The 20,300-nt window shown below is 59.1% G+C and overlaps 1 protein-coding gene and 3 non-coding genes across 4 annotated transcripts; 3 read left to right on the top strand and 1 right to left on the bottom strand.

The window, feature by feature from the left end:
* The first annotated feature begins 6,951 nt into the window (after window positions 1–6,951).
* On the top strand, window positions 6,952–7,023 carry TRNAH-GUG (transfer RNA histidin (anticodon GUG)). The gene has a single exon. It is a non-coding gene; the product is annotated as a tRNA-His (tRNA).
* Window positions 7,024–9,254: 2,231 nt separating this feature from the next.
* On the bottom strand, window positions 9,255–9,327 carry TRNAK-UUU (transfer RNA lysine (anticodon UUU)). The gene has a single exon. It is a non-coding gene; the product is annotated as a tRNA-Lys (tRNA).
* Window positions 9,328–10,022: 695 nt separating this feature from the next.
* On the top strand, window positions 10,023–10,094 carry TRNAH-GUG (transfer RNA histidin (anticodon GUG)). The gene has a single exon. It is a non-coding gene; the product is annotated as a tRNA-His (tRNA).
* Window positions 10,095–11,753: 1,659 nt separating this feature from the next.
* On the top strand, window positions 11,754–19,158 carry LCAT (lecithin-cholesterol acyltransferase). The gene is made up of 6 exons (XM_050904057.1): window positions 11,754–11,901; window positions 14,930–15,086; window positions 15,549–15,664; window positions 16,006–16,101; window positions 16,366–16,590; window positions 17,986–19,158. Exons 1-6 carry the CDS (start codon window positions 11,754–11,756, stop codon window positions 18,606–18,608), a joined length of 1,365 nt encoding a protein of 454 aa, XP_050760014.1. The 3' UTR covers window positions 18,609–19,158.
* The last annotated feature ends 1,142 nt before the right edge of the window (window positions 19,159–20,300 follow it).

Genomic DNA, 20,300 nt, shown 5'->3' on the forward strand with positions numbered 1-20,300 from the left:
CGGGCCGCCTCTAAAAGACAGGACACGGACTTTGTCTTCAAGTCCATCGGCATTCTTTCCATACGAAACAGGGCGGTCACGATGAGATTTTTTGATGACTTTCTCCTCGCTGTGGATGCCACTGGAAAGCTGCTGGAAGCCCTCCTCCGTGTAAGTTGATCCCTTCCCTGTGCTACACCTCATCCTTCTGTATGCCTGTCAAAGGATGACTGAACTGATTTCTGGTGGCCTGTCAGGACCCCCGCAGCCACTGGGGCGGCCATGGTGTGGCCAGCAGTGCCAACTCTGTCGTGTCCTGCTCTCCTACGCAGTGGTATAGTTGACATAGGAGAATCCAGGAAAAGTCACCTAGAGTTAGATCAAGTCTCTACCTAGCCTAGCATCCCACTGTCTGTCCTAGAAAAGATAATAGAGGGGCTTTGATGGGTTCAGAAGTAGACACTGTCTAGGGAAAGAGTCCAAGGCATGGGGACATGCCCGTTGCATGTCCCATCCTACTTCACCCCTCACAGAAAGCCAAGGTTTAGCTCCCCTGAGTGTTAACACCCATAGTGATCTTACTGGTTTTGAGTCAACTTCTTGGACCACGTTTGGGATGCTGGGGCAGCAGGCGCAGCAGCTTCATTCCCCATATTCCTGTTGCGAACCTGAGAGACTGCAGCTCACACGGGGCAACGCATGGCAGTGTCATTGCTCCTTGTCAACTCTGAGTTGTGCAGCTTCTGCCTGAAAAGCTGAGGGGCTCATATTAGCCAAAGAAAACTTTGTTATAGGATGTCCAAGTGTGGCCACTGTCTTCTCTGAGCAGAAGAAAGACTTTATAAACAAGGTAAAAATGTCCCTGGAATGCTCTCACATATCTCTGTCTCTGTTTCAGACGCCAGGGAGGAGACATCTGGTCGTATCAGACAGAGAAAGTCCTGATTTTCACGTGGGTCCTGGTGGTGTCTTCGTGTTGCCACAGTACGTTGGTTTCTCGTTGGTTGAGGAACTGAGGCAACATTTTCCATAAGGTTTCTCCTGATTCATCTCTTTCTTCTGGGTGCAATTTCAAAATGAAAAGATCCCAGCATTTCCTGTACATGGATTGTACGGGAAAAGTGTCCCCGAGTGGGTACCAGATTCATACAAGTCCTATGTTTGTGACATAGCCATGCCTTTGGTGAGACTTCAGGGCCCCAAGTGCCCCTAAATGCATGCTTCCCAAGTCTCTGGGGGACAGGAGGAGTGATTTCCCTGAGTAGAGTTCCTCAGAGCTCTGACCTGAGCCTGGGGCTGCTCAGTAGTGTCCTTAATGGCCATGGGAATGGTGGTTATGCATTACGGATGCCCTGACATGAGCTTGAGAGGGTCTGCAAGTGAGCTGCAGGGCAGGGTTAGAATTCAAACCAAGCTTGGCCAGTTGGGTAAAGAGAAAGTAGTCTGTTCTCCATGTTCATGAACAGGAAGAAGCGATGAGAGGTGGTCTTCAGTGAGGGAGTCAACTTTTTCAGAGTTAGGACTGGGAAGCCCCGGAGCAGACTGATGGAGCCTCTCGTGTGCTCCCAGGCCAGGGAGGACTTGTGTCACTCCATTTCCTAACAGAGCGCTCAAGGACGTTGCATATTCTGCTTTGGAAAGCAGCGGCCTTGAGAGACCTTCTCAAGCTTCTCCATGACTGCATTGTTAATGGAAGATGCAATGGGAATGTGGTGCCCTGTCTTCAGTTTGGTGTCTTCTCATTTCCAGGTTTGATTTTACGCCTCCCCCTGAGAAAGAAGCCCTGGAGTGTCCCTCTGTAGGACCTCTGAAGGCCACAGAAGACAGGGAGGAGGAGGAGGAAGAGAAGGAGGAGAAGGAGGAAGAAGACGGTGATAAGCAAATTGAGACTGATGGTAATGTCACATCTGACTTGTGAGAGAACTGGCTGTTTGTGTGGGCACGGGTGCTTGTGTGGGGGTGTTCCTTTAGTCCTCAGCAGTAGGTGGTTGAAGCCAAGGCCAAAACGTGGTGCCCTGGGAGGGAAGACTGCATCTCTTGTGCCTCGCTGTACACGGCAAAGCTCAAGTCACCCACTATGGAAGAAGACCTCACGGCAACCCACTTTTTCCCCCAGGGCTCTGTGCCCTGGTATATATTGCAAGCCGCTCCTTCATTTTAGGAAGCTCTGCCTTGAGCTGCCAAGGGTAGAGGGGTCTACCTCTCCCACCGATCCTGTGCACTTGAATGTGGGGAGAAAAATTGCCTGGAGATGACTTTTAAAAGGCTGGTAGGCTGTGCCAAAGACCTTCTAGAGAGCGAGACCTCTTTGAGATGATGGCGTCAAGGGAATTGTATTGTTTTATCAGGTGCTGGAGCTGATCTGTCATTCTTGTTAAATAGCCCCAAAGATGCTTTCTGAAGAGTCTTCCCCTTGTGTAGTTCCGGAGAGTCCTCCTACTGAACGTCTCCTTTCTCGAGGAAGGCGGTCTTGGTCTCCATCCACGCTATCTGGCCCGAAGAAAGGAAAGGGGTGGAAAGGCAAAGGAAGAAGGTCACCTGGCAGGTGAGCCTCGTGGAGAAACAGATGAGGGTGACCCTGTGCTCTTGGATTTCTTGAATGAGTTGTTCCCTTTGTACACAGTGTCGGTGTTGTCTCTGAAGGATTGTTCAGATTTGTCATGGTGACTGATGTTTGTGTGAAGAATTACTCCAGGAGCTGAGGAGATTTTTCTCCTTCCTTTCTGATGTCTATGAACGTCCTCTCATTTCAGAGTAAATGATGCCGCTTTTCAAAGAAAAATGAAATTCAGAACATCCTCCCCCAGCAAGACAGAGCAGTGTCTGTGTTCGCTGTTTTCTACCTTGGATTCAGTCAACTGGAAGACTCTGATTTAATCCCAAATCTGGTGGTCGGGCAGGGTTGTCTGGCACAGGAGGAGTGCCAGAGAGACCATTGCTTTTCTCCCTCAAACACTCCCTCTTTCTCCTGCACTGGGTGCCCCCAAAACACAGCCTTTAGTGTGTGACCACCACAGTGCAGTTCGCAGGAGGAAGGTCATGGTCCCTCCAGGCTCTGGTGATTGCAAAAGTCACTGTTGTTCTCTTTGTTCCCTCAAGACGGGCACTACGTGTGGGTGTTACAGCTCATGTGAGTGCTACAACTCAAGGTTTTCTTCCTCCGCTGTTGACATGAAACCAAGTAGCCAAATACACCGAAATCTCCAGCAGAACTGCCGTCTGCTGCAGGGGCTGGCACCGAGCTACTCGTGAGCACAAGGTGGAGAACAGCCTCATCCCGCACTCACATCAGCTCGCCCTCTTGGGTATTTTCAGCTTTCTGCCAAGAATTCAGGAGAGCTCCTTGGTGGCGGAAAAGGACGGCGAGCACAAGCCAACTCTCGGTGTCAGACCTCGAACCGCACTTCCCGTTTTCAGAAGCAAAAAGAGGACCTCCCCGTCGCACCAGGAAACCAGTCCGCAGGTCAGGGTCTGGATCAGCTCCGGCAGGGGCTGGAATGGGATGTGGGTGGAGGTCCCAGGGGATGCTGGACAGGGTCATTGAGGGCTCTTGGTGCCCTCAGGGCCTCCAACTCCTCCAACCAAGCCATCTTCGTGGTTCGGTGATGTGCTCTGACCTGCTGGAGGATTTCATCTCATGGTTCCTGCTCTGAAAAATGGCCATTCCCTCCCCTCATTTACCTCGTCACGAGTGATGTAAGCATGAGAGCGTGGGGCCAGTGGGGAACTCATGTCCCCCCGACCCAGAGGGCCGTGCTGGGGTGACTCTTCTGGTTCCTCTGCTACGGCTGCAGGTCCCTGCCTGGGGTGGTTTGTCTCATAGGGGTTTCTGAGGATGGAGCAGAACATGCTGGAGGGCTGCACAGACCCTGTAGCCGCTGGCACCTCCACTGCTGAATGTTCAGAGGACCTAAGGGAGGTGAGAAGCCTCCTAAAAATCATCCTCTGGTGCCAATGCAGGCTAGGTGGTCTCATGAAACATTGACAGAGATTTGGCCACGCTCACCACTGCCGCCGGTCGGGAAAGAGGAGAGGACTGCTCCCTTCCTGCACAGAGACGTAGTGAAGAAGAAGCTGGAGAGTCCGCAGGGGCTACACAAACTGAATGTGTTCACCAACCTCAGCCCGGGAAGCTTGAGCAGCAGCAGCTGTCTGAGGCGTGAAGGACTTCAACTCCTGAGCTCTGGGGCCGGGTATGGCATCCTCCCCTTTCCCATGACCTGGCTTAGACCCTGAAGCCAGGCAGCCCCAAGCTGCCTCCAAGTTGAAGGCAGAGGGGAGGCAGGAGGGTCTCAGCCAGAAGGTGAGAGAGACTTTTCCCTTGCTGTTGCAGCCAGCTTTCCGTGCGGGCAAACTACACCCTGCAACTCTTGGAGACTTACCACATGCGTCGGGAAGAATGGAGCAGGAGAGTAGAGCTGAATCGGCAGAGGAATTATGAAGAGAATCAGTTATTCTGGTAAATCTCTCCAGCTATGGATGGCATCTCCCCATCCCCTGCAGTGCCCTTCCCTCCACAACCAGGAGCACCCAGGGGAAGGGGGTCTCTCACTGGCACCCCTCGTGGGAGGGCAGCAGGCCTGGGAGGTTGGCACCTGGGATGCGGCACCCAAGGGCCAGCTGTTGGGCACTGCAGTAGGATTTCTACATGAGACCAGAAAGTTGTGGGTGGCCAAAGAGTGAAGGATTCCGCCAGTGCTTTCTAACTAGACACTGAGACGCCTTGCCCTGTGGGTCGATGCCTGTTTGGTCCGAAGTCTCATCCTTTGCCCGACCCATCCCCAGGCTGGCTGCCTGCACGAGACCTTGTCATTGCCTCGGACACGAGGTCCTCTGTCCCGTCATAGAAAGTATGGAAATGCCAGAGGAAGCAGATCCCATAATATCCAGCCTGAACTAAGCCCGTACCATTTCTGTGCCCTCCTCCCTGTGCAATAAAACCAAACTGTTCCTCCTTAATGCCGCAGCATTGGACAGCAGATGACTCTCCGGGATCCAAGGGAAAGGTATCTGGACTTCTGGCAGAACAGAGGACACGTGAATATGATGGGGAAGTCTGTAAACGTGGTCCTGAGCCCTCCCAGGGATTGGAGGCCCCCCATCTCTGTCTCTTCTATATTCCTATTAAATCCTGTCTCCACCTCTCTTCTGGGTGGCTGCGCTCCCTCTTCCGAGCTGGTGTGCGGAGCCAGGATGGGCTCTTGGTGGTGTGTACGTTTCCGCGGGGCACATGTGGCTCTGGGGGCTCCAGGCTGAGCAGAGATGCCCACAGGGGCTGTGGGACTCAACATGGGGCTGATGGAGTGGGGTGAGGGACCTGATGGGCACGTGGGGGCCCTGGGGTCCATGCAGGGCTTGGGGGCACCAGGGCTCACCCACTGCATATCCTGTGGCCTGTGGAGGGATGGGGAGGAGGAAGGTGGTGGGATGGTATCCGGGGGGCCGCAGGCTGCCGGGGATATGGAGCAGGGAGCTCTCACCCTCATTGAGTCCTTCCTTCTCCACCAGCACCGAGCCCAACCTGTGCTGGGGCCGAAAACAGCAAAAGCAGCTCTGGAGTCACCAAAGCACCTTCTCGAAAGGGTAAAATTGGGAGTGATGTAGAGGTGTTTCTTTCATCAATGATGAATACAAAGGTTGTGTTTTAACATAGGGATGAAGAACACGGGAGCCTCAGCCGTGCCCCCCACCTCGGCAGAGTGGGGTGTACACAGGGTGGTCCCAACACAGGGCAGGTAGGACCATTTTGATGTCCCTGTTTGGGCACCTGGGGTGTTTCGGGGGCCTGCGAGCATCAGCAGGGGAGAGAAAGTCAGGGGCAGGATGGCTCTGGGAGAGCAAACTCCTGGCCCTCCCCATCCTCACCAGAGGTGAGGCCATTTCGGTGTGCCCAAGGGAGGAGAAAGCCCCGATGAGGAGCAAAGGAAGAGGGGATCAGACTGGCATTGGATCCATCTCTCTTGGCCAATTTCAACTCCAGGCCACCTCGTACCACCCGCTCACGCCTCTGTGGCACAGACCCAGTCATAAAGAGGCTAAAAGGACAGAAAATTAGGTTTCCTCTCCAAACCAGGCAGGAGCAAAAAGCCTAGAGGAGGAAACGGTAGGCAGCACTGATCAACACACCCCATCAACTGGGCTACCAGAGGGCAAAAATGGGATGGGGGGAGGAGTAAAAGTGTCACAGAAGCAGTGGCAGGGGGGTGGTTTTGGGTGAAAACCGAGGGCTGAAAGGCAGACCTCCGGGTCAGCACAAACCCTGGAGACACGAGCTTGGAGGATGAAACCCCAAATCGAGGAGCCCTGCAAGGCTGAGCCCAGCCAGGAGGCTCAGCTCAACCACGCTGCCTGCCCTGGGCTTCCCTGAGCGATGCTGCCAGGGAAGGATTTCTCTGCAGGGCCCACAGCCAGGCAGGGAGGTGGCAGTGGGACCCCAGGGACGTTGGATGTTGGATGACGCGCCCTGGGGACATCCTGGGTTACCTGGACATCCCTGCCCAGGTCCTTCCCACAGCATCGCTCAGCTCCCCATGGAGATCCTTGTGCCATTTGCTGTATTTTAAACTGAAACAAACTTGTATCACACATTTACAATGCCATAAAAATACTTAATTACGCACGTCTTGTATAACTCAGACTTAGCTGAAACTATTATAACTCTAAATCTGCTGTATTATAGTGTGATGCCCCCGCTGCATGATGCCCCCATGGCACGATATCCCCTCGACAGCGCTGTCCTTTGCAGCAGCCTCGGTCCCTGGGTGCCATCCCGGCGTTGCCAGCGTTTTGCACAATTTAGGGCCCCATTCCAGACTGCTGAGGCTCCGAGCAGCAGCAGCACCCAAGTCCGTTTGTAGCCACCTTAATAAAATAATGTGGTTTTGCTCGCCGGGCCGTGCTCCCCGTGCTAGGAGAGCAGACGATGCAGGCGCTCTCCTCCCCGTGGTCCCGGCGTGTGGCAGGACTTCTTCTGCTGTGATCGTATAGTGGTCAGTACTCTGCGTTGTGGCCGCAGCAACCTCGGTTCGAATCCGAGTCACAGCAATGCTTTTGCCAATCGCCCGGTGCACGAAAAGGCCAGGTTGAAGATGCAAGGGAGGCATCTGCAAGGAGGTTGGTTTGCAAAGATGCCGTTCCCTAGGAGGGGCCACAAGCTCTGATGTGCTCTCTGCTCCTAAGAGTGGCCGGACTCGCGCCTACAATGATTTCCCGACCTGTAGTCGCTGCGCAGGGTGTCTCCAGTGGAGCTTCAGTGGGGCTTCTGGGAAAGCACTCCAGCTTCTCCATTTTCCAGGCAAAGCTTGAGAATCTAGAAGAAATCACCCAGCTTTCCACCTGTCCCTCATCCTTCCTCCCAGTTTTGCAAAAAGAGGACCAGAAGACGCTGTGGCCGCCCTGCAGAGTGAGAGGAGGTGGGAAGCAGCAGCTTGCTGCCCCAGGGCTCAGCTCCCCGCTCCTGCCCTCCAGGGTGGGAAGAATCTGCCACAGCGACCCCCTGAAGAAGAAGGAAGATCAACCTGATGAAAGCCCCGCTGCCAGCACTCCCAGCTCCTGGGGAACAGGATTTTGGCTGCAGGACCTCCAGGGATGCTTTCACGGCAGAGGCAAAACTCATCCAGAGCTGAGGGATGACCCCCACGCTCTGTGGGTCTGGGAACCAGAGGTCTCATGGGCACCAAGAGGCAGGTGGAGATCTCTGGGGTGCACCAGGAGGTGCTTCAGCTTGAGGAAGCCTTTTAAACTGTTGCCTTTCCTCTTCAGGAGCCTTCAGACCACGGAGACACCCTGTTTGCTTGGTCTTGGTGCCCTCTCCTGACAGCTGTGCAGAACTCGCTCTGGATGGCAGCTTTCAAAAAAGAAATTACAACGAGCTGCATAAGGTATCGCACAGGTCGCACTCGGGGCTCAGCTGGTGAAGAAGACACTACCCAAGCAGCGGGTCCCAATTTATTCACCACTGCTAACTGAAAGTAGCAGAGGGGTGCCAGCACTCGGGCGGATTGGCTCAGGCGTCCGCAGGGCTTGTGCGTGGGAAGGGGAGAGGGAGGCTTTTTTAGGGCACAAAATAAATTCTTTTTCTTTCATACCTTATCCATAGCAAGGAATGGAGAGCAAAATTCATTACGGATTTCCCTTTAGGAGTTGCAGTTTATAGGGCACTACTTGCACAACTTCACACTCCTCCGAACTTCATTTGCTCTTTTACTGAAAACACAGATTTCTTTACTCAGAGAAAGCTCAAAAAGCATTTTCCCTTCTAAAAATAACAAAGAAGGAAGAGAAGACAAACATCTAGAGAAGTTGTCCTTTAGCAGCAGCAGCTCCTGTCCCACTTTTACACAGCTGAGAAGCAGAAACAGAAGGAAATAGAGGATTTCTCCATCCCTCTTTTCCCCCCCTCCCCAGAAAGTCAGTTTGGGGTATAAGGCCATGAAGCTTACCTGAAGAATAATGTCCTGTGCTTGAGTATCTGATGTATGCTCAGGTTGAAAAATGTCAAAATCCCAGAGGGGATATTTTTCATCCAATATGACTCAATTTTCTGTTAAAAGAGTTTTTATTTTGCAAAAAAACCCTGATGTGTGTATACACATATACAGTGCAATTCTGGGCTTGGCTGAAGCAGTGTGGTGGCCTCACGGGTCGCTGCAGCCTCTGCTCTCACGTGAACCGTCTTCCCTTAAAATGACGCAGGGCTCTGCTTTGGTTGGAGCGGGTTTGGGATGACAGGCAGCAGAATCACAGGATGGTTGAGGCTGGAAGGCACCTCTGGAGGTCACCTGGTCCAACCCTCTGCTCAAGCAGGGCCACCCAGAGCTGGTTGCCCAGGACTGCGTCCAGATGGCTTTTGAGTACCTCCAAGGATGGAGACTCCACAACTTCCCTGAGCAACCTGTGCCGGGGCACGGCCACCCTCACAGCGAAAAAGCATCTCCTGAGGTTCAGACAGAGCCTCCTGCCTTCCAGTTTGTGCCCATGGCCTCTGATCCTGGTACCACTGAGAAGAGCCTGGCTTCCCTCCTAGGAGAGATGCTCCAGTCCCTTCAGCATCTTCAAGGAGGTCATCATGCAGAAAAAGCAGGTGCCAGCAGGAACCCAGCCTTTGAGGAACCTGCGTGAAGATGGTCGGTTTGGGCACCTGAACACCCTTCAGTGAGGAAAGGAGCAGGGGAGAGAGTCTCTTGCTTCATCCCCATCTCAGCTGTCCCAGGAGGGACTGTCCCAGCCGGAGGAGGTGCCGCTCCTGCCCAGGGGCTCCTAAAGGATAAAGCCTTCGCCTGAACAGGGGCTTGAACCCTGGACCCTCAGATTAAAAGTCTGATGCTCTCCCAGCTGAGCTATCCAGGCTCACGTTTGGGGTTTTGGGGGACGTTCAGGACAGGCAGCGAGGACCCCGCTTCACCGTGGCACCGGTGAGACAACACGGGGACTCGCTTCGACCTCTTCCACCCCCATGCCGCCCCAACAAGGCCACCACAGCGGAGGGCATCCTCCCACGAGGAGGAGCACCACCAGGACCTCTACCCTGCCCTGGCACCTCTTCCTCAGGCGAGGACGGGGTCACTGGGGGGGAGGTGATGCATAAACGCCAGGTTTATCCTCCTGGGGACAGCCAAAAGGCAGCGCGATGAGGCAGAGGAGGAGGAGGAGGAGGAGAGGAGGAGAGGAGAGCCTGGCGGGGCCTGCGGGTGCCAACCCCGGCAGCCTGGGAAAATAAGAACCCGCAGCAGCGGGCTTTGAACTTGCTTTTCCGGAGACCGGCACCCAGCACCGGCTCCTCAGCCCGCTCAGCCACGCTGCCTGCACGCACCGGGCTCAGCACCCGGCTTCCGGGCGCGGGCTGGACCGGCTTCCCACCGGAGCACGGATCCGGCACAGGGATGCGCCCCGGGGAAGCGCCAGGGCCGCAGGGATGCGCCGGCGGGGAGGGCGAGCGGGGTGCCGTAGGGGCGGCCGTCGGACCTCCGCCGTCCTCCCCCGAGGGAGGCCGGGGGGGATCTGGCCGGAGGAGAGGAGCGGCGGCGTGGGGCCCCCGCTCGGCGGCTGTGATCGTATAGTGGTCAGTACTCTGCGTTGTGGCCGCAGCAACCTCGGTTCGAATCCGAGTCACAGCAACGCTTTTGCCAACGGGCCGGTGCTCGGGAAGGCCGGGATGGAGATGGGACGAGGCGGCTGCAAGGAGGTTGGTTTGCAAAGACGCCGTGCCCGAGGAGGGGGCCGCAAGCTCGGACGGGCTCCTAAAGGCCACCCGTCGTTTTCTCTCGCCCTTCCTCCCGGGTCTGCAGGAGGAGACTCCCCTCTGCTCCACGGGGAACCCACCCTGCCAGCCCAGCCCACCCACCAGTGCCCTCCAGCCCCATGCAGACCTGACCCACCTCGCTCCTCCCTGAGAGGAAGAAGACACCTTCCCTTCAGTAGGAGAGTATGACTTTTCTGAAGCCAACCCACTTTGCTGGAGCTCTTTGTTCCTGCCTGGCCAAGCTGGAAGGACAGCCTCCCTGGACAGGCTGCGTGCCTTTCTCCCTTCCCCACAGGGTGAGAGGAGGTAGAAGGCTTCTGCCCCAGAGCTCAGCTCCAGAGAAGATGCTGGGTAGGAAGGATTTGCACCCAGAGGATCAAAAGGCCACGCTCTAGGTGAGCTTGAACTCCCCCCACAGCATCCTCTGCTCAGCACTGCTGTGCACCCGCCCATTGCCCCACCGGAGCAAACTGGGAAGACTGGAGCACACTGGGAAGGCTGGAGCAAGCCCACGAGCAGTTGGATTCTGCTCTACCATCATGGCTCACCACCATTCACCTCTTCTTCATCCCCCTGCGCCCTAGCCCCTTCCATCCCCTGCCCCTCCAGGCGCTGCCAGCCTGGGTCACCCTGCTTTCCCCTGGGTGCCTCCCAGTCCCCGAGGGTCCCCAGTCCCTGGTGCAGGCAGGGCCACCTGGAGCCCTGCCCATGCAAGGTGGGGGCTGAAGGGGCTCCCCGCAGCTGGGGCTGGTACCAAGGGGGCACCCACGGGGACCTGGAGCCCGCAGCGGCCGGGAGCTGCAGGGTCCCAGGGTCGAGCGCCTGCCGGGGGGATGCTGGGGGGCGAGGGGGGGGGGGGGGATGCTGCATCCCCCGAGGCCGAGCGCCTGCCGGGGGGATGCTGCATGGGGCAGCCTGGGTAGGGGGGCACGGGGCAGGGGCAGTGCCCGGGGGGACACTGGGGGATGTGCTGCTACCATGTGGCACAAGGGGCTGCCCAGACGTGTCCTCGCCTGTCCCAGCCCCCATATCTTCTCCCAGAGGTTTGGGGTCCGCCTGGCCACGTCAGCAGCACCAGCCCCCCCCCCCCGCCAAAGGCAGGAGGAGCGGAGAGGTGCTGCATTAGCCCAGGCAGGGAGCGGGCAGGGAGCGGGCAGCCCTGGGCAGCCCTTTGGGGTTACCCCCGGAGCAGCGTGCAGGGGGAAGTGTGTGGCAGCCACAACCCCAGCACACAGCGGAGGGACGCCGAGGCATCGGGAAGCTGCTAAATTTATGTGCCCGCTCTGCTGGCACCCCCGGGCAGGGCTCTCGGGGGGGTGAAGAGCCCCTGGGCACCGCCGGACTGCCTTGGCAGGGCATGGCATGGCCGCAAGGCCAGTCCTTCGGCCCTCCCCGTCCCTCCTCCCCATCACGGCCAGCCCCTTGCAGCTCTCCCCTCCCCTGCAGCCCGGGTGCCTCTTGGCTGGACCTGCGTAAAAAAATATAAAAGGCTGTTTTGCTTGGAGACGTCCGGAGGATCCCGGCCGAGCTTGCCATGGGGAGCAGCGGCGCCGGGGTTGCGTTGCTGACGCTGTCACTGCTCCTGCAGCCCACGTCCCAGTTCTGGCTCTTCAATGTCCTCTTTCCACCCACCACCACCCCAGAAGCTCCCCCGACCAACAGCACGCCGCCCGTGGTACTCGGTAAGGTCACGCCAGCACTGGCACCACACGGGGTACGGGTGGGCACCCCGGGTGCCACGCAGCTCCCCGGAGCCAGCGGTGAGGTTGGGGTGCGACACTGCCGGTGGCTCTTGGATGCGGTGGCCCTTGGCTGCGGTGGCCCTTTGCAATCTGGAGCTGGAGCCACCAAGGAGGGGTGACACACGGCTCCCAGGTCCCCTCCCATCCGCCGGGCTGGGGATGCAGGGCTGGCCATGCCTGGCCGCAGCTGCCTGGAACTGGGGTGCAGACTGGGCACCCCAGAAAGCAAATGGGGCTCTAAAATCTCACAGCTGGCCCAGAGGGTGTTTTAGGGCTTGCTCGGTTTGGGGGGGGGGGCCTCTGCTGGCAGAGGGACGGGGCTGCAGCACATCCTCGTCTGCCGTTTCCCATGGCTGCTGCCGCCGGTGCAGTGGGCCAGCGTCCACCACCCCTTGCTCGCCCAAAGCCCACCCCGTCCCGTGTCTTCTGCCGCTCCCTGGCGATGGTTAAGTCATCCTCTGCTGCTGCAGAAGGGCGTCCGTCTTGCATCCCACCCAACGTCCACCCTGCCTGGGGGATGGCGTAGAGGAGAGCGAGCCTTTGGCAGAGGTGCTCAGGGAGGTGAACGGAGAGGTTGGGGCATCACCTCGGGGAGGAGGAGGTGGGAGCAGCAGCCACCAGCCGGGACCTCCATCCTGCACGGCTCTGCCTTCCTTTGCCCCTGTGCCATCACTGGGGACTCGAGCTAGGGTTTTGCCATGAAACCTCTGCTGAGCAGAATTGGATTTTTTTCCTCCTTTTTCTTGAATCAAGCCGAATTTCCCCTTCAAAAAGAGAAGAGAAAAAGCAGAACATCCCTGCTGCAATGCCGAGGGCTGGCCCCACAAACTCCCTTCCCAGAGGCATCAGAGAGCCGGGGACGGTGTCCGGAGCCTCGCTGTCCTGGGGCTGGTCCTGCTTGGCCATGCCCGTGGACAGGAGACCGGGGTGGCCGTTACCAGGTGCCTCTTCTCAGGATGACCTGTGATGGTCGGAGCATCTCCCCGTGCCCCTGGTACCCACCTCAGCCCCTGTCCCACGCCCAGCCGAGTCTGGCTGCCCCATGTGCCGCTCGGCATCCGCGCGTAGCCCATCCCCCTGGGCCGGGTGTCCCAGAAACCCCCAGTGCCCTTGGGACCGCCGATAACCCCTCTGCCCCCAGAGGAACTCCCTTAATAATTACCTAATGTCCTCTGGAAGGGGAGGCAGAGCTCAGGGCTGCGTCCCAGGGGTGGGGGTGCTGGCTCTGCACCCTCGGGAGCCATCAGAGCAGCTCGTGGTCCCGCTCTTCTCGCTGGCTGGGGAGGTCCTCTCTGCTCGCTCCCTGCCTGGGCTGTCCTACGCCAGGGTCCGCTGGATGGCCTGTTCCCCAACCAGGTGCTTTGAAGGCAGGATTAGACCTTCCCCGTATCCCTGGGGAGATGCCACAGAGGTGAGGGAGCTGTGAAGCAGGTTGAGGGAGGCAACTGCTACATCTCCTTCCCCTGTCGCATGGGACGAGGCTTTTGGAGGCTGCAGCCATGCCCCCGCAACCCTTGGCCATGCCCCCGCCACACTGCGGGCACCAGGTTCGTGGCGAGTGGGATGGAGGTAGGGCATCTCCAGGCCAGGCTGCCCTCGCACCCCCTGACAGGGACAGCACTGCAGCTCCCCAAAACCCCTGCGCCCATGGACCCCAGGGTGCAGGGACCCCTGAGGCTGGCGGGGACCAGGGGAAACGGGGCACATCCTTCTCAGGTCAAAGATGCTCCTCGCCTGCATCCTTCAGCCCCTGCGCCAGGCAGCGTGGCTCCCACCCTGCCATGCTTGTGGGGTCCCGCAGCCACAGCAGAGCCCTGGTCTGGGTCCCAGAGCAGGGCAGGACAGCCATCTATAGGGACTTTAGGCCACAAAGCAGCTCATGGTGTCCTTGGGGGAAGCGTCTTACATGAGACATACAGCAGAGAGTGCCTGCAGCAGCATTGAAGGTCCACGCCGTCCTCAGCTGTGCATCGTGGGCCAGTCCTCGGACCCGCTGGGGCCGTGGGGTTCATTGCCCAGCGCTCCCGTCCCACCAGGCTCACAGCCACTGTCCCCTGCAGTCCCTTCACCTCTTGTCCTCACCGTCGGGGTCAGCGCTGGCACCAGGAGCTGGCTCTTGGCTCCTGCACACCAGCTGGGAATGCTCTCCATGGTGTCTGCCCCCAGCACAGGCACATGTATCGGCGTGGCACCGGGACGAGTGTCCCATCCCTGCTGGGAACCACACTGAAGCTCCCAGAGGCAGACCAAATGCTCCAGTGATGGTCACCCTCCATCGAGGGAGCCCAGGTCACACATGTCAGACTGTGAACTTGCTTAAAACCACGCTGTGTTTACCGTCCGCGCTATTTGCACTGAATTCCCACAGGGTACGGTTCCGCTCGGCGCCGAACCGTTTCAGAGACCTTGCTCAGCCTGTGCGGAGGGTTTAAAGTTCAGGAAAACAGCGCGTGGGCCTCAGGAGCCAGCACCGGGATGACTTTCATCTCCCTGGGGACTCTGTGCATCCCCGAGCTGTCCCGCTACCCCAGGACAAGGTGCCAGGGATGCGGTAGGGCTGGGCAGCCCCAAGCAGCACCGACTCCTTCCCCAGGCTGCAGCGAGGAGAGGAGGATGGAAACCCAGCCAGGCAGGGGGGAATAATCCCGGATGCTTTGTGCTGGCGGGGATTGGCAGGTTTGGGCTGAGAGTGGCAGCTCTGGGGGTCACCCCGTGGGAAAGGCAGCTCGGGGGGGTCCCTGAGGATGCGTTTTTAGTCCTGTTTCCATGCTTACCCCGCATCTCGGCTCCGAGCGCCCTCGCTCCCGTGCAGAGTAGGCTGTTCTCCAGGGATGCTGCTCCAGCGGGTCCCCAGGTGTCCCTGGCCGGGCAGCCCCAGGGGAGCCCCTGCTTGGGGGACCGGGGGAAGCAGCGGGCCAGTGGGATGGGGTCTGTAGCTGGCTCTGCTCTCCCTCTGCGGTGCCTCCAGTGCCCGGGTGTCTCGGGAACCAGCTGGAAGCGAAGCTAGACAAGCCGGACGTGGTGAACTGGATGTGCTACCGCAAAACAGAGGACTATTTCACCATCTGGCTCAACCTCAACACCTTCCTGCCAGTGGGAGTTGACTGCTGGATCGATAACACCAGGTACCGCTCACCCCCATCCTGGGAGCTCCCCGGGGAAATGACCTACCAGGGATCTCCCTCTCCTTCTCCTCCCCCCCCCGGCCATGACCTAGCACACACAGAAAACCACGGGAGCACCACAGGACTGTTTGGGAACACAGTCGGCTGGCTCCCGCTCCGTGGCATGTCCCTGCCACGTGCTCGTGCCCAGCCAGACCGTCCTCAGCACCCACTGGAGATGCTGCTACCCTGCCTGGGGCTGCAGGGTGAGGGGGCTGCCAGAGCCCACTCCATCAGAGCCTCTTGTCCCGAGATGCCGGGCGATCGGCATGGACGCTGGTTTGGCACCAGTCCACCTCCCCATCCACACAAGACTTAGAAACAGCCGCCCAGGTCCAACCTGCCACCCAGCGATCTCCACCGCAGCCCCACATCCCCCATGGGGACACGGCTCTTCTCCTACTTTCTGTCCTCTCCCCGCAGGGTGGTGTACAACCGAACCTCTCGGAAAATGTCCAATGCCCCCGGGGTGCACATCCGCGTGCCTGGCTTCGGCAAGACCTATTCCGTGGAATACCTGGATCAGAGCAAGCTGGCAGGTGAGAGGAGGAGAGGCGCGGGGTGTCCGGGGATCCCACGTGCTCCCTGCAAGTGGAGAGGTCTCCCCGTGTCTCCAGCGGGGACCGGTTCTGCAGAGAGCCCAGTCACCTGGGAGTGAGGGACGTCGGCCTTGGGGACACACTCCCTTCGAGTGCCCACAGGGACCACGCCATCCTTGACCCCAGTGCACATGGGATGCGTGGAGCCACAACCTCTGGCTGGAGCCACCAAGCTACAGGGCTCACCAGAGGACATTGTGGCCATGACCAGGACCAGGGTGGAAAAAGGTTGACAGGAGAAGACCACAGACCTAATTCCTACCTGTTCTCTCCGCTCGTAGGTTACCTGCACACCCTGGTGCAGAACCTGGTGAACAACGGCTACGTGAGGGACCAGACGGTTCGGGCAGCCCCCTACGACTGGAGGGTCGGGCCCCGTAAGTGTGGGGTTTGTGGCCAGGCCACCCACGCAGGGAGGGAAGCAGGATGGCTCTCACGGGCTGGGGTGTGGAGGAACCCCTGGACGGGGATGGCTGCCCACGATGGTGGGTGCTCGGCCATTCACAGTGCTCTCATGTGAATGCACGGTGGCATTTGTGGCCTCTGCACCCACACCTCTCTCTGGTCAGGGCTCCTAGGGTCAGCCCTGGAGCCCCGTGGCCATGAGTGAGGTGACCCAGAGCTGCCCCTCTTGTCCGCAGAGGAGCAGCCCGAATACTTCCAGAACCTGAAGGCACTGATCGAGGAGATGCACGATGAGTACCAGCGACGCGTCTTCCTCATCGCGCACAGCATGGGCAACCTCAACATCCTCTACTTCCTGCTACAGCAGACGCAAGCCTGGAAAGATCAGTACATTGGGGGTTTCATCTCCCTGGGTGCCCCCTGGGGAGGGGCCGTCAAGCCCCTGCGTGTCCTGGCGTCCGGTGGGTGACTCCTTGCGTGCAGCCACCTCTTCGCTTTCTTTCCCTCCTGCAGAAATGGAAGGGTGGTGGTGGGCAGGGGAAGGGACACGGTGGTGGAAGAGGTGGAGGACAGATGGCCGAGGGGTGTGTGGAGGCAGCGCTCGTGCTCTGGTGCTGATCCCGCTGCATCCCGCGGTGCAGAAAGCACCGTGGAGGTTCCTGCCACAGCCCCGGCAGCAGGAGAGTGGCCCAGGGCGTGCTCTGGAGCTTGCTCTGGTTTCCATGGTTGAGGTTGGTGGGTTTGTGCGTATGGAAAACTGCTGTCAGAAGGGTCCCCGTGCAGCCTGGCCATCTCCCTTCCTCCACACCAGCTCTTGCCAGACAGCCTGCAGCGCAGCCTGCACCATGCGCAGGGTCAACTCCTGGGCTAGGGGTGCTCCTGGAAAGCCGAAACACCCATCCACAAATCTTGGGGTCAGAGAAGCCATCCAGGGCATGCTCACCCCCTTCTCACCACCTCCCCAGACATCCGCACCGCCTCCATCCAGGCAGGACAGCGAGGTTGCTGGACCTTTGCTGCAAACCGTACATCTCTTCTGCAGCAGAGGACACGGAGGCCACCCAAGGGACACTCACGCTCTCCTGCACCGCTTGCTGGGATCTCCGCACATCTCAAAGCCCATCCCCCACAAGCTTTGCTGTCTTCAGGCTTTAATCTCCCTTCGCCCAGTTCCTCTTTAGTCCCTTTGCAGCCCAGAAAGCCACAATCACTTGCCTAATGCTGACAGCGCAGAATATCTACAAGTCACAAGCTGAGCCTCCAAAAGTGCATGGAATTAAAAATCATGTGCTTGAAGATGTTAACATCTGGCCCTTAAGTCACCTCCTCGTGTTTTTCTCTGTTGCCACGAGGGCCAGAGACATTTTAGAAGTAATGTTAGATCGTTGCATGGTCTTAGGACTCCAGACACACCAAAAATGCCGAGGCTTGCAGGAGACGTGCAGGTTGGCCACCCGCTATCAGCACCCTCCTCGGGCTCAGCTCGCTCCTGTCCCTGCAGGCAAGCGTGGAGGTGACAGGGTTGCAGGGGAAGTCCAGGGCTGGGTTGGTCAGGGCCATCACACATCCAGGTTTGTCTACACTCAGCCCCTCCTAGCAGCTAGAGACGTGATGCCGGAGAGGAGAGTTCGGAAGGTTGCTCTGGATATCGGCAGCCAGAGGGGTGAGGAGAGGACGTACGGTCGTGGGGAGGGCAGGGGTAAGCGGGGGAAGATCTGAGGTGGAACCGTACCCCAGCCAGGAGACGGCTGTGAGGCATGGCTGGACAGGCTGATCCCAGCACAGCCGCCCAAGGGGCACCATTTGCGAGGGTACATTTCGGTGCCGTTTCTGATGAGCCCCTGTGTGTCCTGCAGGTGACAATCAGGGCATCCCACTCATGTCCAACATCAAGCTGCGTGAAGAACAGCGCATGACCACCACCAGCCCCTGGATGTTCCCAACGAGCCTGGCCTGGCCCGAGACCCACATTTTCATCTCTACGCCCTCCTACAATTACACCTACCGGGACTACCAACGCTTCTTCACCGACGTCAACTTGGAGGATGGCTGGTACATGTGGGAGGACATGAAGGACTTGCTGAAGGGCTTACCCCCTCCTGGGGTGGACACGTATTGCCTCTACGGCACAGGCTACCCCACCGTGGAGACTTACATATACGACGAGCGTTTCCCTTACGAGGACCCTGTGGACATGATTTACGGCGACGGGGACGACACCATCAACACACGCAGCTTGGAGCTGTGCAAGCGATGGCGCGACCAGCAAAAGCAGAAGGTGTACGTCCAGGAGCTGCGAGGCGTCGACCACCTTAACATGGTCTTCAGCAACCTGACGCTCAGTTCCATCAATGAAATCCTGCTGGGGAGCCCACAGGAGCAGGGGGAACCGGGGCAGGTGAGATCCAGCCCAGACGCAGGGAAGGGGTCGAAGATCCTACCTGGGCGCAAGGTCCTTAAGAAGCCCAAAAAGAACTGAAAGGAATGAGGGCCAGCTTCCCTCCGTGCTGGTAGCCACCACAAGCTGCCACGCAGGGGAGCAAAGGACTTGGAGCTGAGGTTGGAAGGAAAAGGAGCAAGACCAACAGCTCACGTGGATGGGCCGGCACCCACTTCCACACTCATTGGTTTTTCTTTCGGGAACGGCGATTAATTGTATTTCAGAGGCTTGTCACTTCCCACTAGCGGGTGGATAATTAACCGCGCTGTCAGCTCATTAACATCACACTTGCGAATTACGGCGTACGCGCAAGCCCTTGTCGCTAGCAAGCCACGTTTAGGCACTTTAGAGGCTGCGGAGCCCGCGGTGCCGTAGCCTCTGCTCACTTGGGACAGAGCAACTCGCGTAATGAGTGCGGGCTCTGACTTACCGGGGCGCTCACGGGGGTGGCACGGGGGTGGCACGGCAGGTATGGCTTGCAAGAGCACCTCTGCCAGCCGCCAGCGTGCAGGCAACGAGCTAGGCTCCTCGGGTAAGACCGACTCGAAATCAGCAGATTTACAAAATAATAAACACATTTTGCTTCTGAGCGCTGAGTCTGCCTTGTCCTTGCATGGCGGGTTGGGAAAGCCAGCCGTAACCGAAAACGGAGGCGTTTGCTGCCCGGCGGCACCCCAGGAGGTGGGGCTTTGGGAAAAGCCACCTGTTCGGCGATGCAACTGGGGTTGGCGATGCAGCTGGGGCTGGCAACACGATCGGGGTGACAATGCGAGTGGGGTTGATGACAGGACCAGGGTGATGATGTGACTTGGGCCAGTGACACAACCAGGGTTGGTGATGCAACCGGGGCTGGCAATGCAGCCAGCTTGGCGATGCAACTGGGGCTGGCAATGCAACTGGGCTTGGCAATGCAGCTGGGGCTGGCGACGCAACCGGGGCAGCAATGCAACCAGGGCTGGCGATGCAAACAGGGTTAGCGATGCAACCGGGACTGGCAACACAGCCGGGGTTGGTGATGCAGCCAGTGCTGGCGATGCAGCCGGGGCTGGCAGTGCAAATGTGGTTGGCGACGCAACCGGGGCAGCAATGCAACCGGGACTGGTGATGCTGCCAGGGCTGGGGATGCAAAGGGGGCTGGCGATGCAACCGGGGCAGCAATGCAACCAGGGCTGGCGATGCAAAGGGGGCTGGCGATGCAACCAGGGCAGCAATGCAACCAGGGCTGGCGATGCAAACAGGGTGGCTATGCAACCGGGACTGGCGATGCAACCGGGGTTGGTGACGCAGCCAGGGCTGGTGATGCAGCCGGGGCTGGCGATGCAAATGCAGTTGGCGATGCAACCAGGGCTGGGAATGCAACCGGGGCTGGGAATGCAACCGGGGCTGGGATGCAAGGGGCTGGGGATGCAACCGGGGTTGGCGATGCAACCGGGGCTGGCGACGCGACCGGAGGCGCCCCGAGCCCCCCGCCCCCCCCCCCCGGCCCCGTTGCGGAGCGCAGCGCACCCGGCCCCACCACCGCTCCGCACCGCGGCCGCGGGCAGGGCGGGCTCCGCGCGGGGCGGGGCGCGGCGCGGCGCGGCGGGGAGGGGCGGGGCTCTCCCTAAACGCTCCGCTCCCATTGGCTCCGGCGTTGCCGGGCGCGGTGCCGATTGGCGGGCCGCGGCGCGTGCTCGGGGCGGCGGCGCGGGGGGTCGGCCCGGCGCAGCCCACGTGCCGCCGCCGCCGCCG

This window comes from Gymnogyps californianus, chromosome 12 (assembly GCF_018139145.2).
Source record: "Gymnogyps californianus isolate 813 chromosome 12, ASM1813914v2, whole genome shotgun sequence".
In the NCBI taxonomy this organism is placed as follows: Eukaryota; Metazoa; Chordata; class Aves; order Accipitriformes; family Cathartidae; genus Gymnogyps; species Gymnogyps californianus.